At 39.2% G+C, this 18,125-nt stretch overlaps 1 protein-coding gene and 1 pseudogene across 3 annotated transcripts in view; one reads left to right on the top strand and one right to left on the bottom strand.

Annotated features, from left to right (window-relative positions):
- The window catches only part of UHRF2 (ubiquitin like with PHD and ring finger domains 2), an 84,675-nt gene extending 77,231 nt beyond the window's left edge, over positions 1-7,444 (top strand). For all 3 annotated transcript variants that reach the window (XM_032306567.1, XM_032306565.1, XM_032306566.1), the window contains 5 exons: positions 186-326; positions 2,046-2,142; positions 2,460-2,620; positions 5,342-5,440; positions 6,415-7,444. In XM_032306567.1, the coding sequence (XP_032162458.1) occupies positions 186-326; positions 2,046-2,142; positions 2,460-2,620; positions 5,342-5,440; positions 6,415-6,561 (645 nt within the window). In that variant the 3' untranslated portion in view covers positions 6,562-7,444. The remainder of the gene's footprint in view (positions 1-185; positions 327-2,045; positions 2,143-2,459; positions 2,621-5,341; positions 5,441-6,414) is intronic.
- A 9,529-nt stretch (positions 7,445-16,973) lies between these two features.
- On the bottom strand, positions 16,974-17,475 carry LOC116570922 (annotated as a pseudogene).
- Positions 17,476-18,125: the final 650 nt, after the last annotated feature.

The raw sequence follows: 18,125 nt of genomic DNA, 5'->3' as shown, positions 1-18,125 counted from the left end.
TATATGGGAACTGACTTGGGAAATAAAGTCAAAACAATTAGTGAATATTTTTTATGTATTGTTTTTGTGACAAAGCAAGTATCTTTACTTGCATTTAGTTGCATTTAGTTCACTCAAGTGTACTGAAACTAGTAATACAAGTTTAAGGATTAAATCTCAAACTACTACAAAATATTATGATTTAGGTGGTGAAATACTGGCCAGAAATTTCATCAAGCCATGGATTCTTGGTTTGGCGCTACCTTTTAAGAAGAGATGATGTTGAACCTGCTCCTTGGACCTCAGAAGGAATAGAACGGTCAAGGAGATTATGTCTACGTTTACAGGTTAGATTATATTTGTCTAGGCTACTTGTATGTTCATAAAAATGCATACCTCTGTAGTATCTTTGTGCCTTAACACTGGATACAACTCCTGGCAATTGATTAGTGAACTTTAAGGGGTGAGGAATGAAATCATGGAAGTATACAGAAGGAAAAAAGTAAAAAGGTAGCATTCTAGGTGTCAGACTGCCCTAAAGACCAAGAATTATGTCTGGGAAAAGCCACGCCTTCAATGAAAAGTAAAATATTTCCAATTCAATTTGGAAATGACTTGAAGAATGAGGGAGAGGGATACATAAAATTTACATAAAGGAGGGCTTAAGAAGGGAAGTTTATCCTAGAGGGCACAGGGGGTGTGTGTCTGGTAGGGGAAGGGGGAGGTGGCTTGTAAGAGTGGTCTGCTTCCTACCCTTCTCACTTTTCCTCACCCCTTTTTTCTCTTCCCCCTCAAAGCTGCTTCCCTGTCCTGTCACCACCTTTAGTGCTTTGCCTTTTTTTTTCCCCCTTTGCCCATGTTCAGCTGTTAACCCATATAAGACTGTTGGTTTTGTGTGCATAATGGATGGTATGGCTACATTCCCCGTCCACTGCCTATGCACCCTAGACTTTGTCCCTGACACTGACTTCAGAGCATGGTTTGAGTTCATCCTCCATCATTCCCCATTGTTGTGCTTCCTGTAAAGACTACCAGCTTTTCATTTCCCCTGGCTCTGCCCACACTGCATGTGTAGGGGCTGAAATATGGGCAAGTGTCTGACCACCCAGGCAGGTGAGTGTGTGTTTTCTAGTGCAAGTCTATGTCTGTTTTTGTTTTCTTTTTAAACTTGTAGAATTAATTGTTTCATTAATTAAATGAAACATCGGCTGTTAAAATAACTGCCAAACATAAAATAACTGCCAAAATAATTCCTTTTATAATAATTTTTTTAAAAACTTGTTGAATCCATTTTTTTTAAGATTTTTTCAGATTCATTGTTCAGCAGAGCAGTGTTCTAGATAGGTTAGATTTGAAACTGTAAATAAAAGCATATAAGCCTATCTACTGTGGTAATTTACTATATTGATGGGGCCTAAAACATGTTGAGCTTTTAATACCAGTGTTATCAACAGAGCATGTCCCCAAAAAAGGGTAGTGAGGAAAACACAAATAGGTAGACTTTATTCCTTAAAGTTTTTAGCTGATAAAGAATTCAGTAATTTAGTGGCTTTAGGTCTTCCAAAAGCCCCATCTCCCCACCCCCACTTACTTTGGGAGATAAGAAATTTAGTCCTTAATGTGGGGGGGGGTGTTTGTATGGTTTTTTAAAAATTGGCTCCACAATTGAGTGTAATACCATCTATATGAGTACTGTACTGTCATCTGTGGTTGATCTTCACTTACCTTCATATCTAGATTATTCTCTTCCTTAAACTTTTTAACCCACCTAGTCAAATCTCCTCAAAACTTGACTTTCCTTTTTCAGATCTGAAACTAAGATCATTCTTTTATAAGATAGAAATGTCTTAATAGTTGTTATGACCACATGGTTTTACACTGAATTGGGGATTTTAATATTCTTTCTGTCCTTTAAGTGTTTGTTTCCTTTATAAAAGTCTCTCAGTTTAGGAAAAATATAGACTCTTCACCTCCCCCTTTTTAAATTTCTCAGCAGCATCTAGAAACCGCCCCCTCCCCACTTCTTTGTGAAGCTTTAATCTATATTGTGCTTTTTCCCCCATCAGTATCCAGTAGGTTACCCTTCAGATAAGGAAGGGAAGAAGACTAAAGGACAGTCAAAGAAGCAGGCCAGTGGATCCTCAAAAAGGCCAACTACAGATGGTAGGTAATGATTGCAGACATAATCCTAAAAACATAGTTTTTAATGAAAATATTAAGAGAATAAATTGAGAAACTCGTAAGAAATTAAATGCGATATTTGGGAGTAGTGGAGAGACATGGGACTTATTGTATATTTTAGTAGTGTCAGAGCCAAAACAGTAGCAGATGTAGTATTCTGAACTCAAAGGAAGTTAAACGCTGCCTTATTATTCAGGTTATCTTCATGCTAAACATTACTGGTGTCAGTTAACTCTTTGATCTCATAGTTTGCTTGGAATCACTCATAAGTCTGCTTATATATTTTTAAATAAATCTAGATGATTGTCCAAGTGCCTCCAAAGTGTTAAAAACACCAGATTCAGCAGCAGAAGCAGTTGAGGCTTTCCAACTAACCCCTCAACAACAACATCTAATTAGAGAAGATCACCAAAACCAGAAGCTGTGGGATGAAGTGCTTGCATCTCTTGCGGAAGGTCCAGTATGTAAAGGTTTTTTAAATAATAATCTAATATTAACAAATAGTGAAAAATATTCTCTGCAAATCAGTCAAAACTTGATGTTTTTATGTAATCCTCTCAGCCAGTGCCACTACCTTTCAGAAGTAATCTAAAGTAGTACCTAAATGCATTTAAATTGATTTTAGGCCTCTTAGTTATTGGTTTTGACTTCTCTGTGCCTGAACTTACTCATTTATTTTGAAGGCACTGTACATAGGAAGAATTTTCAGTTTGTATAACACAATTTAAAACCCATTGGGAAATTTTTCGCTGTAGTTCAAGATTATCTGATGGTGTAAATTTTAAGCAATTCAGCACATGTTTAACTTAGCGGTTAAAAAAATTTTTATTTATGAGGTGCCTGGGTGGCTCAGTGGGTTAAAGCCTCTGCCTTCAGCTCAGGTCATGATCCTGGGGCCCTGGGATCGAGCCCTGCCTCGGGCTTTCTGCTCAGCAGGGAGCCTGCTTCCCTCTCTCTCTGCCTGCCTCTCTGCCTACTTGTGATCTCTGTCTGTCAAATAAATAAATAAAATATTTTTTTTTAAATTTTTATTTCAATACTTTATGTTTTAGATTTTTTCCCATTTTTTAATAATCATGAATTTTTTTTTTAATAATCATGAAATTTTAAAATGAAAAGAAATTACAACTGATGGGTTGATTTTGTGTTAAGCTATATTTTGCAAACGACGCTTTCTTATCCAGTTCCGGAAGCTGGAATTCTCAAATATTAATTGTCTATTCCTTCTTTGTTCACTTGCTTTTATTATGTCTTTAATTTTGCTTAAAATTAGAATATTGCATTTTATTAGATAGTAACCCCTTATTAGGTGTAATACAGTTACTTTTCTGGGTTTTTCCCTCCGTGCAGCTATTATGGGTGAGCTTTAGTATCCTCTCTTGAATTTTTATCCTGTCATCTTCTAGTAATTTCTTTTTTCCAGTGTTCCCTTTATTTCTGTTCGTTTGTTAGCCAGAACTTCTCATGTGTCTGAAATGGGGTTAGTTTTCTGTCTAAATTTAGAGAGAACTCTCAGTTTTTGTGTTGCGTTTTATTTGCTAAGTAGTCATCAATATTAAGGAAGAATCTTCCCTGGTACAATTTTTAAATATCCATTTATTTATTTATATATTCATTTATATATATTTTAAGATTTTATTTTTAAGTAATTTCTACTCCCAGTATGGGACTCAAACTGAGAACCATGAGATCAAGAGTCACATGCTCTACTGACTGAGCTAGAGCCAGCCGGGTATCCCTGTTTATTCATTTTATTTTATTCTATTTTTGTGTGTGTGTGTAATCCCTACCCCCAATGTGGAGCTCAAACTCACAACACCGGGATCAAGAGGCTCATGCTTTATAGACTGAGGTAGCCAGGTGCCCCTAATTCTTAAACTTTTAGAAATGGGTGAGATTTATCAAATACCTTTTTTTTTTTTTTTTTAAGATTTATTGAAGAGAGAAAGAGAATGTGTGAGAGCACAGGGAAGGGCAGAGGGAGAGAGAAACTTTAGCAGATTCCTCACTGAGCTTAGCCTGATGTGGGGTTTGATCTCAAGACCCTGAGATCATGACCTGAGTAGAAACCAAGAGTTGACACTTAACTAACTGTACTAACCAAGAACCCAAAGATGGCTCTGTCTTTTATGATTTAGTCCCAATCTGAGTAAACACTGGCATCAGGGAAGTAGGGATTTTTAGATTGACGTAAAATACCACAGAAAATAATTCTAGGAAAACAAATGTGTTGATTCTTCAGAGTATTAAATACTACAGAGTATTAGTACTTTTATTTTTTTAGCTCAAAAAATACTGAGGTTTAGGGGCGCCTGGGTGGCTCATTGGGTTAAAGCCTCTGCCTTCGGCTCAGGTCATGATCCCAGGGTCCTGGGATCGAGCCCCCCCATTGGGCTCTCTGCCCTGCAGGGAGCCTACCTCCCCCTCTCTCTCTGCCTGCCTCTCTGTCTACTTGTGATTTCTGTCAAATAAATAAAATCTTTAAAAAAAAAATATTGAGGTTTCACAACAGCAGAAGATTGAATAAATGATATGTTTTCATATACTGACATATCACCCACCTTTTTTTTTTTTTTTTTTAATTTTATTTATTTTTTTGACAGAGAGAGATGACAAGCAGGCAGAGAGGCAGGCAGAGAGAGAGGAGGAAGCAGGCTCCTTGCTGAGCAGAGAGCCCGATGTGGGGCTCGATCCCAGGACCCTGAGATCATGACCTGAGCCGAAGGCAGCGGCTTAACCCACTGAGCCACCCAGGCGCCCCATATCACCCACCTTTTTTGAAAAAAATCTGTATGTAATGATGAGACAAGCTGTCCATGATTTTTTTTTTTTCTTTCAAGTTTTTATTTAAATCCCAGTTTGTTAACGTATATCCATGATTGTTTTAAAGGGAAAAACAGTAATCTCTGGAATATGAGGTTTAATGGGAACGTTCACTTTTTAATACCACATATTTTGATTTTGCACCTCTCCCAGTCCAGTTCTAAGATTTAAAATTAATGTGTATTATCTTAATGGAATGGAGTTTCTTTAGTTTTATATGTTTGTTTATGGTTAACATCCCTTTTTTTAATACCAAATGTGTTACAGTGACAGACATTTTTCCCCCTAATTACTTAGAATCTTAATTATATTTTATGAAATGCTAACCTTTTTTTCTTTCCCTTGGGTACCATTCTAGAATTTTCTGAAAAAATTGGAACAATCTTTTATGTGTGTCTGCTGCCAGGAGCTAGTTTACCAGCCTGTGACAACAGATTGCCTCCATAATGTCTGTAAAGTAAGTAGATTTCTTTTCTCATTTTCCCTTGTTTAGGGCAAGAGGGTACACTAACCTATAGGCATGTTTTTAGCATGTAAAGCATTTTTCCATGCAGCAGAACAGTTGTGGAACCTTGTAAGTTAAGAAAGATTTCATTACATTTTGGCAATAATGCGTGTTTTAGTTCTAGAGTAATAGTTAAATACATATAGTTGAGGTATTCTGTCATGTTTGGAATTACTGAGGAGAGGTTAAAATGGGTAAGAAAATAAGGTGTTTTGATGTTTTCTATGTTAGAGCTTATGTGTGTTTCATATATTATAGTGCAAACTGAATTCTAACCACATAATAGAATCTAAAACAGATTCTGTCTGGCAGCAAGCCCAGAGGAGCTGAATGTTATTAGTGTGATGTAAAGGGAAAAACTGAGTTTTAGTCACACCAAGGTGGAATCCTGCTGTACTGCTCAGTGGTTGTGTGCCCTGACCTAACTTCTGAACTTCAGTTTCTTTTGTGAAATGGAAGTTCATTTTGTAAAATGGAAGTAAACCTTCCACATATGTTTGTGCCTGAACTATATATTTCTGGAAGACCTATTCTACATTTAAGTGATTTGATGAAATCAAATCTAGTTCTAACCAGGGGAATCCTAAGTGTTTTTTTAGGTATTCTGCCATGAAAGAACAAGATTAAAATCTAACCTAGAAGATGAGTCTAGTGGAAACTGTCCATAAATTCTGACACTCTAATTTTATTGGACGAGGAAATTAAAAGACACTAAAGTCATTTACCTTAAGTCTCACAGTATGTTCTCGAAGTGGAACTTGAAGCCATGTCTGTAGACTAGTTTTCATAGTGCAGATTCAGGCTTTTACAGTTATTCAACTTAAGTTTCTAGTTCCTATTTAAAAGCATAAGTTGTTGACTTTTCTGCATATTACTACTCTTATGAAATTGGGTATGTTTTTGTTTGTTTTTTGATTTTGCCTTAGGATTGCTTACAGCGCTCCTTTAAGGCTCAAGTTTTCTCCTGCCCTGCTTGCCGGCATGATCTTGGCCAGAATTATCTCATGATTCCCAATGAGATTCTGCAGACTCTACTTGAGCTTTTCTTCCCTGGCTACAGCAAAGGACGATGATTTGTCTACTTCTACTGTGTTGCTCTTGATGGCTTTTTGGACAATAAAGAATCTAAAATGGTTGGGGGGAGGGGCGGGGAGGGTTGAAGCGCAATGGTGGACCATATCTCTCACGTTCTGAAGCAGCTAATCCTCTTTCCTACATAGCCATTATCTTGTGTGTGTAGTAAGAGGCCCATTTCTCAACTGTCTTTTAAATATCAAAAGGTAGTTCCTGTCAGTAACAGCTAGTTTTAAATGAGTAAAAAGTCAAAGCCTCAGCTCTAGTTGATATCCAAGTTATGATTTATTTTGCAACTACCTCAGGACAGAAAAGACTTATGGGGATTTTTTAAGTCATTGAGTAATTAGTTAAATGAAATTTTAGCTACGCACTGCCTCCCAAATATTAGTTGTGCCTGGTTTGTGTAATTTGATTTTACAGAGGAAATGACACTCAAGATCTTTGGAACGCAGCTTCTGTATTGTGCATAATACATTTTTAATGTCTTCTTCCATTACAATGTGTTTTGCAAGGACAGGTTCATTTTTTAGCCCATTTTGTGAGCTCCATTGTGCTTTTTTCTGGTGTTTTATGCAAGTTGACTACTAATGACTAATGAAAACAATATGAATGCATTGTTGCTGCATTAGTGTAATGTGGTGTGGTTTTGCACTTAAAAGAGGTATTCAGATGCTCTAGTTGTAAATGTTCATGAAAAGCCTCTTCTGTACTAGTCAAACTGCTTTTAGTAAGTCACCAGTGGTTTTACATCTGCAGAGCATTGAGGGCTGGGCTGACTTTTGAGAGGACTGAAATTGCTTCATATTGTGATCCTAAATTTTATATTCACTATATTCCCCAAAGTATACCTTAATAAATATTTTATGACCAGAAAAATAGCTCATCTTGCTTCACTTTTTTGCATTTGTGGCTTATAGTACATATTTTTAAGAATTAATCACTTCCAGAGTATTTCGTTGTATATTTTAAAAAAGACATTTTCTATAATTCTCTATCCTTGATTTTTGGTAATACAAATTAGTGTGAAATCTTAAACACTAAGGACAGGTTTCACCCTGCGTTTGATTTTTTTTTTTTTTAAACTTTTCCTAAATAGGAAAAATTTTCAAAATAAGTGCCCAGTGACTGTTCTTTTATCTATAATAACCAGTCTTGCATTCAGTTTTAGTATTTTTTTTTTTTTAAAGATTTTATTTATTTATTTGACAGAGAGAGATCACAAGTAGGCAGAGAGGCAGGCAGAGAGAGAGGAGGAAGCAGGCTCCCCACTGAGCAGAGAGCCCAATGTGGGACTCGATCCCAGGACCCTGAGATCATGACCCGAGCCGAAGGCAGCGGCCCAACCCACTGAGCCACCCAGGCGCCCCCAGTTTTAGTATTGTTAGTGCTACTTGTTTTACACCCATTAGAAAACGTCTTTCTAGTCTCTGAAAGTATATTGTTATATTTTCATCAGAGTGAAATTTTAATGTTTGTTATAATTTCATCAGAGTAAAGTTTTAATATAAAGAGTTAAATATGAGAAAACATCTTTCTAGCATCTGAAAGTATATTGTTATTTTCATCAGAGTAAAGATTTAACATCAGGGGCGCCTGGGTGGCTCAGTTGGTTGAGCGACTGCCTTCGGCTCAGGTCTTGATCCCGGAGTCCCGGGATCGAGTTCCGCATCGGGCTCCCAGCTCCATGGGGAGTCTGCTTCTCCCTCTGACCTTCTCCCCTCTCGTGCTCTCTCTCTCTCACTCTCTCTCTCAAATAAATAAATAAATAATCTTTAAAAAAAAAAGATTTAACATCAGTTTTCCTGCTTCTGAATTCAGAGCAACATATAGTGCCAATATTTATTGAATATTGCTTTGCACTAGTCACCTGTACGTTTCTATGTATATTCATTTCATATTCCTGACAACCTTTAGAGGCAGGTACTATTATCCCCATCTTACGGATGAACATCAGAGGTACAGAAATGTTAGGAAACTTGCCGAAGCTCGTATGTCAAGGAAGTGGCACAGCTGTGCTAGAAGCAGGCAATCTGAGCCCACAGACGCTGGCAGTCTTTTACTTCCGGGCTATATAAGCCAAGCTAGTTTGGGTGCTTGTCCTGCCTTCAATTGAATTCAAAATCAGGGCCTAGGGATCACTTAACAGCATAGTGATTGGAACTGTTTTTACTTAGGGCTAGTTATGGACATTGGAATCATTTTCATTTTGAAGAATCAAATAGAACCTTTTTAGATTGAATTGAAGCATTAAATTGTATCATCTAGTGTTGTATTTCCTTTGGCATTGGCCATCTCTCTGTGTGAAGGTGGGGAACAAATATCCCCTAGTTCAGCTACTTGAACTGGTTTAGTTCTGCTTTTATTAGCAAAATAAGTGATTCCCGGGCGCCTGGGTGGCTCAGTGGGTTAAGCCGCTGCCTTCGGCTCAGGTCATGATCTCAGGGTCCTGGGATCGAGTCCCGCATCGGGCTCTCTGCTCGGCAGGGAGCCTGCTTCCCTCTCTCTCTCTCTCTCTGCTTGCCTCTCCATCTACTTGTGATTTCTCTCTGTCAAATAAATAAATAAAATCTTTAAAAAAAAAAAAAAAAGTGATTCCCACAGTTAGGCTGTGTTTTATCTTAACTTTGCTATAATATCATGGACTAGGAAAGAAAGTAGATACCAGCTTAACATGTTCAGGAGCCAAGAATGGCCCAAAACTAAGCAATTTTATGTTGGTTTTAAACTTTTTCAAAAGACCTCAGGGGTATTTTGTTTTGTTTTGTTTTTCATAAATATTTTGGTTTGATATAAAAGATACAGACTTTTAGGAAATAACCACAATACCTTTGCCACACATGTGAAAAAAAGTTATTGTATCATCAGATAGCTAGTAAATGTTTAAATTTCCATTGTCTAAAATGTCGTGTATAGATATTTTAGGTTTGCTTTTATCAGGATCCAATAAGGACCTTACGTTATTAATTGCTATCACTTATATATCTTTTAATCTGTACATATCCCTTCAATTTACTTTTTGCAATTTGTGTGCTTAAATTATTCTGGAGGCTGACAGTAAGATTTTGCTCATTATAACCATGTGGTATGGTTTAACCTGTTTCTCTTTATTCTATGTAAAATGGTAATTGGAATTCAAGTGTGACCAGATTCAGGTTTGATACAGCCCCCACACCCCCCACACCCCCGGCCAACACTTCTTCATAGGTGGTGTGGTTATCTTTTCAGGTGGCATATAGTATCTGGTTGACTCTTAGGCTCAAGTTTGAAAGAGCAGCTTCTCACTGGATTCTTTTATATTTAGTAGGTGACAGTGATTCCTGTTAAGTAGTTAGCCACTTTCATATGGCAGGATTTTTTTTTAATTAGCATATGCAGTGCCTGTGGTTGTAGAACTCATTTCTAAATGAGTTCAACAAATATGGTCATGCTAGTATGTTTAAGAATATTAGTTAAACTTTGGGGAGTCTGAAACACCCTAAGCTCTCTCATAAGCTTGTTATGACAGTTTGTCTAACAGAAAGGGGACCTGCCTGTATTATAGCTTTGGATTTTAGTATAGAGCCTATATATGAACCGGATAAGAGATCTGCTCTGACTTGCCCACTGTGTACTATTTTTTTTCTGCTTGTTAGGGACCGAACCTTTTCCCATTCTTCAGGACACCCTGAAATACAGAGCTCATGACTCTTCCTGATTTTAGGGAACTGAACTTGATGATTCCATGCTTATCTACTGTATGCTGACTGGTCCACATATCAGACGTTTGAATCCCTGAAAGAACTGATTATTTAGTAACCTGGATTAATCAGACAGTACAAAGAAGGAAATACCTAACACCAAACACGAAACATTAAGAACCAGCTAGAGGGACCAGGCAGGCAGACCAAGTAACAACTATTAAAAGAAAGAATGAAAGAATGAATTTTATACTATATCCTCAAGTATAAAACTACATTGCATTACTAAACAATAAGGTACTGTATGAAAAGTATTTTGAGATTAAAATTCTTGGAAGTACATGATTGAAGCAAAATAAAACAGTGGACAAAGTCTGAATGTATTAGTGGGTATTCCATTATATATGGATATTCCACAGTTTGTTTTTTCATCTGGTGATGGATATTTGAGTTTCCAGGATTTTGCTATTATAAATAGCTGCTATGAACCTTCATCTGTAAGTATTTGGGAAATAGCTTGAAAGTTTCATATGAAATATGTTCTTACCATATAACCTGTCAATTTCATTAGTATTTACTCAAATGAAAAAGTGCTCTAAGTGGTTTATGCCATTTTATACTCCTTTCAGTCGTGTATGACAGTTCTCACTAACACTTTGTTTTGGTCCTCTTCACTGTAACCATTCTGGAGGATGTGTAGTTTCTGTAGGACACAAGAATGGGTTGAATATTTAGTGACCAGTCATCAATACTGTTCTGATATTTCTGGCTCTCAAGTGCATGTGTTAGGATTGTACATATTAGCCTTCTTATGGTTGGCTAGGGCCATATGACCAGTTAATCAGTGAGTTATTTAATAAATGCTGTGTGTCACGTCTAGGCAGAGTGTTTCATCACCCTCTAGAGCTGGTTGGGTTGTTTTGTTTTGTTTTAAGATTTTATTTGTCAGAGTGTGAGTACAAGTAGGGGGAGCAGTAGGCAGAGGGAGAAGCAGGCTCCTTGCCGAGGAAGGAGCCTGATGCAGGACTCAATCCCAGGATCCTGGGATCATGACTTGAGCCAAAGGCAGATGCTTAGCCAACTGAGCCACCCAGGCATCCCGAGAAGGAGAGTCTTAAGCAGACTCTGTGCTGAGCATGGAGCCCATTGTGGGGCTCAGTCTCATGACACAAATCATGACCTGAGCTGAAACCAGGAGTTGGGTGCTTTAACTGACTGCGTTGCCCAGGCACACCTGAACTTGCTTTTGTAATAAATAGGATGTAGTCAGAGTGATGGGATATCACTTCCAAAGTTAGGTTAAAACTAATGTGGCTTCCACGTTGGGTGCCCTCTCTTTTTCACTTGGCTATCTCCTGTGTTTTGAGCTGCCTTATGAAGAGGGCCATGTGGCAAGATACTTGTCTCCAGCCAGTAGCTAAAAAGGTCCTAAGCCATAGGAGTGAGCTTGGAAGTGGATTCTTCCCCTGCTGAGCCTTGAGGTGACTTCACTGTTCATTCCAACCGAGACACCCTGAGCCAGAGGTGCCAGCTCAGCTGTTGCTGGATTCCAGACCCACAGAAACTGCGATAAGGAATGTTTTAATCACTAAACTTTGGGGTAATCTGTTACGTAGCAATACATGATTAACACAGATAGGGTAGCCTTAAGTGTCAGTTTGCCCAGGACAAACCCACCTTGTATTTGTTGTTCCAGCGTGATTATGAATACAATACACTTTTCCTCTTGTAAAGTGCCCCAGCAATCTCTCAAAATAATACCAGCCATTTTTCACAGAACTGGAACAAACAATTCTGAAATTTCTATGGAACCAGAAAAGACCCTGAATAGGCAGAGGAATGTTGAAAAAGAAAACCAAAGCTGGTGGCATCACAATCTCGGACTTCAAGCTCTATAACAAAGTTGTAATCATCAAGACAGTATGGTACTGGCACAAAAACAGACTCAGTGAAACAGAATAGAGAGCCCAGAAATTGACCCTCAATAGTATAGTCAACTAGTCTTCGACAAAGCAGGAAAGAATATCCAAAGGAAAAAAGACCATCTCTTTAACAAATAGTGTTGGGAAAATTGGACAGTCATATACGGAAGAATACTGGACCACTTTTTTTTTTTTTTTTAAGATTTTATTTGGGGCACCTGGGTAGCTCAGTTGTTTCAGCGTCTACCTTTGACTCAGGTCATGATCTGAAGGTCCTAGGATTGAGCCCTACATCAGACTCCCTGCTAAGTGGGGGATCTGCTTCTCCTCCTTCCTCTCCCCACCCCCCACAACCCCACTTTTGGATACATGTGTGCTCTCTCTTTCAAATAAAATATTTTTTTAAAGATATTTATTTGAGAGAAAGTGGGGGAAGGGGCAGAGGGAGAATCTCAAGCAGATTCCCTGCTGAGCAGGAACCTCTGTGTGGGGCTTGATCCCATGACCCTGAGATCATGACCTGAGGCGATGTCAGATGCTTAACTGACTGAATCACTCAGTCACCCTGGGATCATTTTTTTATACCATACAGAAAAATAAATTCAAATGGATGAAAGACCTAAATGTGAGACAGCAATCCATCAAAATCCTACAGGAGAACACAGGCAAGAGCCTCTTTGATCTTGGCTGCAGCAACTTCTTGACACATCTCTGGAGGCAAGGGAAACAAGCAAAAATGACCTACTGGGGCTTCATCAAGATTAAAAGCTTTTGGATAGCAAAGAAATGGTTAACAAAACCAAAAGACAACTGTGAAAGAATGGGAGAGGTTATTTGCAAATGTCTTATCAGATAAATGGGTTACTATCCAAGATCTGTAAAGAGCTTCTCAAACTCAACACCTACAAAAAACAAAAAAGAAAAAACCCACAGTCAAGAAATAAGCAGAAGAGTGCTCACTTCAACAGCGCATATACCTTAAAAAAAAAAAAAAAAAAAAGGCAGAAAACATGAACAGACATTTCTCCAAAGACATACAAATGGCTAACATACTCATGAAAAACTCAACATCACTGGTTCCCAGGGAAATCCAAATAAAAACTACAATCAGATGCCACCACACACCTGTCAGAATGGCTAAAATCAACAGCACAAGAAACAACAGGTGTTGGTGAGGATGTGGAAAAGGAAAACCCTCATTCACTATTAGTGGGAATGCAAACTGGTGCAGCCACTCTGGAAAACAGTATGGAGGTTCCTCAAAGTTAAAAATAGAACTACCCTGTGATCCAGCAATTGCACTACTAGGGATTTACCCAAAGGCTACAAAAAACAGTGATTCAGAGGAGCACATGCAACCCAAAGTGTATAGCCCCAATGTCCATAATAGCCACAACATGGAAGGAACACAGATGAATGGGGGTGCCTGGGTGTATGAAGATGTATGTATCCACACACAGAGACACAGGAATATTACTCAGCCATCAAAAAGAATGAGATCTTGTTATTTGCAACAACATGGATAGTACTAGAGGGTATTATGCTAAGCAAAATAAGTCAGAGAAAGGCAAATATATCATTTAATTCCTGTGCAACTTAAGAAACAAGATGAACATAGGGGAAGGAAAGGGAAAATAAGATCAAAACAGAGGCAAACTTGGGGCTCCTGGGTGGCTCAGTGGGTTAGGCCTCTGCCTTCGGCTCAGGTCATGATCTCAGGGTCCTGGGATCAAGCCCCGCATCGGGCTTTCTGCTCAGCGGGGAGCCTGCTTCCTCCTCTCTCTCTCTGCCTGCCTCTCTGCCTCCTTGAGATCTCTGTCAAATAAATAAATAAAATCTTAAAAAAAAAAAAAAAGAGGCAAACTATAAGAGACTCTTAACTCTAGGAAACAAACTGAGTGTTGCGTGGGGCATGGGGTAACTGGGTGATGCACATGAAGGAGGGCACTTGAGGTAATCAGCACTGGATGTTGCATATGCAACTGATGAATCACTAAATACTACCCCTGAAACTATTAATACTCTGTATGTTAACTAGAATTTAAATAAAATCTAAAAATATAGACGCCCCAGTTTAGGTGTCCCTGGGTGGCTCAGTCTGTTAAGCATCTGACTTGATTTCTGCTCAGGTCGTGATCTCAGGGTCATGGAATTGAGCCCCACATTGGGCTCCACACTCAGCAGGGATTCAGCTTGAGATTCTCTCCCTGTGCCCCTTACCCCACTCACATGCTTGTTCTTGAACTCTCTAAGCAAAATCTTTTTTTAAAGATTTTATTTCTTGGGCGCCTGGGTGGCTCAGTGGGTTAAGCCGCTGCCTTTGGCTCAGGTCATGATCCCAGGGTCCTGGGATCGAGTCCCGCATCGGGCTCTCTGCTCAGCAGGGAGCCTGCTTCCCTCTCTCTCTCTGCCTACCTCTCAGTCTACTTGTGATCTCTCTCTGTAAAATGAATAAATAAAATCTTTAAAATATATATATATTTTATTTCTTTATTTGACAATACAAGAAAGGGGAACTGCAGGGAGAGGGAGAAGCAGGCTCCCCACAGAGCAGGGAGCCTGAATTAGGGATCCATCCCAGGACCCTGAGATCATGACCTGAGCTGAAGGCAGATGCTCAACTGAATGAACCACCCAGGCACCCCCATTAAAATCTTTTTAAAAAATAAAAGTGCCCTAGTTTAGGTAATTGATAGACTCAGGCAAGGTCTCTAATGACTAGTGGGATCAAGCTCCAAGTCAGTCTCCATGCTCAGCATGGAATCTGTTTGTATTTCCCTCTGCCTCTCTTCTCTTCTCTTCTCTCTCTCTCCTCTCTCTCTCTCTCTCTCTCTCTCTCTCAAATACATAAGTCTTGAAAAAAAATCTCTAATGATTGGAACACCTGGGTGGCTCAGTAGCACTGGTCTCAATCTCAGCTCAGGTCTTGATCTCATGGTCATGAATTCGAGCCCCACACTGGACTCCGTATTGGGTGTGAAGCTTACCTTAAAAAAAAAAAAAAAAAAAGATCTCTAATGACCTAACCCTGAATTCACTTTGTTTCTGAAAGTATTCTTTCCCTCATACCCAAGAATTTAACTCAATAGCATTCTCTCCTTGAGAAAATACAGGTATTCTAAAAATCTGTGGTGAAGTGCCATAGATGAGAACTGATACCGGTCAAAAGCATAGCAAATTTCTCTTTGGAGAACACCTGAGTAACTCACTCAGTAGGTTAAGCATCTGTCTTCAGCTTGGGTCGTGATCCCAGGGTCCTGGGATCGAGTCCCACGTCAGGCTCCCAGCTCAGTAGGGAGCCTGCTTCTCCCTCTACCTACTGGTCTCCCTTACTTGTGCTCTCTCACTCTCTCAAATAAAATCTTTTAAAAAAATTTTTTTGTTTGGGTCTTCTGTATATCTCTTGTTCAAATTCGAATTTTCCTGGTCTTGATATGATGAGTAATTATGCATTGTATCCTGGACATTTTGAGTATTATGAAACTCTTGTTCCTATTTAAATCTTCTATTTTATATGACATTCAAACCACTTAGGTTCAGAATGCATATTCTGTTCCATTTATGTGGCTCCTTGTCAATTTAATTTTCTAAGCTTTTGCTTTGCTATTCTGGTCTGCATCCACTTGGGTCTTACCCAGAACCCAATCTGAAACCTGGGCAATAGTCCACACAGTTCATTTTGCTGTGTTGATTATGGTTTATTTCATGCATGGTCTGCTTGAGGAACTCCCCAGGACTTCATATACAGATTTAAAGGAACCCTTTCTCCAGCTTCCTCCTTAATCCTCCCTCAGTCTCCAGTAAAGATAGTTAAGGTGCTGCCTCTTTGCAGCTGGTCACTTAGGGATGGTCTGCAAGGCTCCTCCCCATAGGCCTGGCCACATCAGTGAGTAGGGAGATGGGTGTTCACCAGGAGTGGGGCAGGTAAACTCAACTGGGTTTTTCCTACAGGTCACCCTTTTCCCATTCCTGTCTTTGAAATAAGGCTTTGTTGGGAGGAGTGGGGTGGGGGGGAGTAGCAGCAGGGTGGCTGCGCCCATCAGTGTTTTCAGGTTGTAACTTCCCTTGCACCCAAGCAAAGAAGGTAAAAAGAAGGCAAAAAAGAAAACCCCCAGAAAACTTTACTGCCAGATCATTCCTCAAGTTCCAAAATGCCTAGCCCCAGGCTACCTTCATGTTTTCCACCTTTCAGAGTCTTAATTGTTGCTTTATGTATTTCCTCCAGGATTTTTAGTTATATTTAGCGGCAGGGATAGAGTGGAATATACTTACTTCATCTTGTGTGAAACTTGAAGTCCCCCAAGTAGCCTTTCAAAAACGATTTTTACCTACTGAGAAACCAAAGCATGTTTAACATTAAAGGAACTCTATTTGAGAGGAAACTGACATTAAGCACTTAGGTATCAAACACTATACTAAGTAATATTAAAAATCTCCAACAAACCAAGAAGATCATTTCCTTCTATTATAAAACACACTCGAGCCAGGGGAAAGAAAGTAACTTCTATGCCTGTAGGGATTTTGCTTTTTTTTTTTTTTCTTTGTAAGATTTATTTATTAGAGGTTGTGAGTGCGAGGAGGGCCAGAGGGAGAGAAGCAGATTCCCCGCTGAGTACCTGAGCCCAAACTCCAGCCGGGTGCTCAATCTCCTGAGTCAAAATCCTTAAGAGTCAGTTGTTGAGCCAGCTGAGACCCAGGCATCCCTGCTTTTTAAAGTATGAAAAAAAAATTACAAAGAAATTGTAACAAACACCTTGCATATAGACTACTCAGTATGTCATTGTTAACATTTTTATTATTATTATTATTATGATGAATGAGGCAATTTATTAACCCAGCATTTGTTCTAATGCTTCTTGTTGGCAGCTGCCACCTGTCTGGCGATTCTGTCCAGATCTCTCTGTCCCTGAGGTGTCAGTTTGCGGCCCCCATCTTGGTCCTTTTCCACCATTTTCAGCCCCTCTAGGGCTTGCAGGACCCTGCGGGCCACGCTCTTGGAGCCTCTACTGAAGTGGCTAGGCATGACCCCGTTTCTCTGGCATCCCCCGTAGATCTTGGTCATGGAGCCGACCCCAGCACCGCCCCGGAGGTACAGGTGCCGTACTGTGGAAGCAGCTCGTGTGTAGAACCAGTTCTCATCGTAGGGAGCAAGCTCTCTATGCTTGGCCAGCTTGACAGTGTCCACCCATTCAGGGACTTTCAGCTTCCCAGACTTTTTGAGGAAAGCTGCCAGAGCTCTGACGAACTCCTGCTAGTTCACGTCTTTTACAGTAACTCCAGGCATCGTGCGGCCTCTGCGCTGCCAGCCAGGGGAAAGTAACGCTTTTTTAAAATAAAGAACAAAATAACTACAAAGGAAGTTGACAACTTTGTCATCCTTTCCATATTTCCCTCCACCCCAAGAAATTATCCTGAATTTAGTGATGCCTTCTCAGTTTACTTTTTATTATGTATTCATTTATATAAGTATTCATAAAATATAATATTTCAAGTATTAAGTTTTATGTAAATGGTATATTGTATGTACTCTGCAATTAGCTTTTTTACCAACTTTGTGCTTTGGGTTAGTTTTCTCTTTTAAAAAAGGTAAATTTGTTATGATACTGAAATATTTAAACTTATTCCTCTCATTGCATTTTGTTTTCTATTTATCTTTATTATGAAAAGGGCAGGAGTAATTCCTGTCTTAACTTTCCTTCTTGTCCTTACCTCTAAAGAGGGTTTGAACCTACCCTCTTTCCCTTGCACTGCACCAAAAGTTATTCACATATTAAATCAGTTATTATTTTTTACTCTTTTATAATTTTTTTTTTTTTGAGAGAGCAGGGGGAGCAGCAGAGTGAAAGGGAGAGAAGCAGACTCCCCCTGAGCAAGAAGCCAAAGCAGGGCTCCATCCCAGGACTCTGAGATTATGACCTGAGCTGAAGTCGAGTTGGGCACGCACAACCAACTGAGCCCCCA

The sequence above is a fragment of the Mustela erminea genome, chromosome 12, assembly GCF_009829155.1.
Source record: "Mustela erminea isolate mMusErm1 chromosome 12, mMusErm1.Pri, whole genome shotgun sequence".
Taxonomy (NCBI): domain Eukaryota; kingdom Metazoa; phylum Chordata; class Mammalia; order Carnivora; family Mustelidae; genus Mustela; species Mustela erminea.
This window is presented reverse-complemented; position numbering and strand designations above follow the sequence as displayed.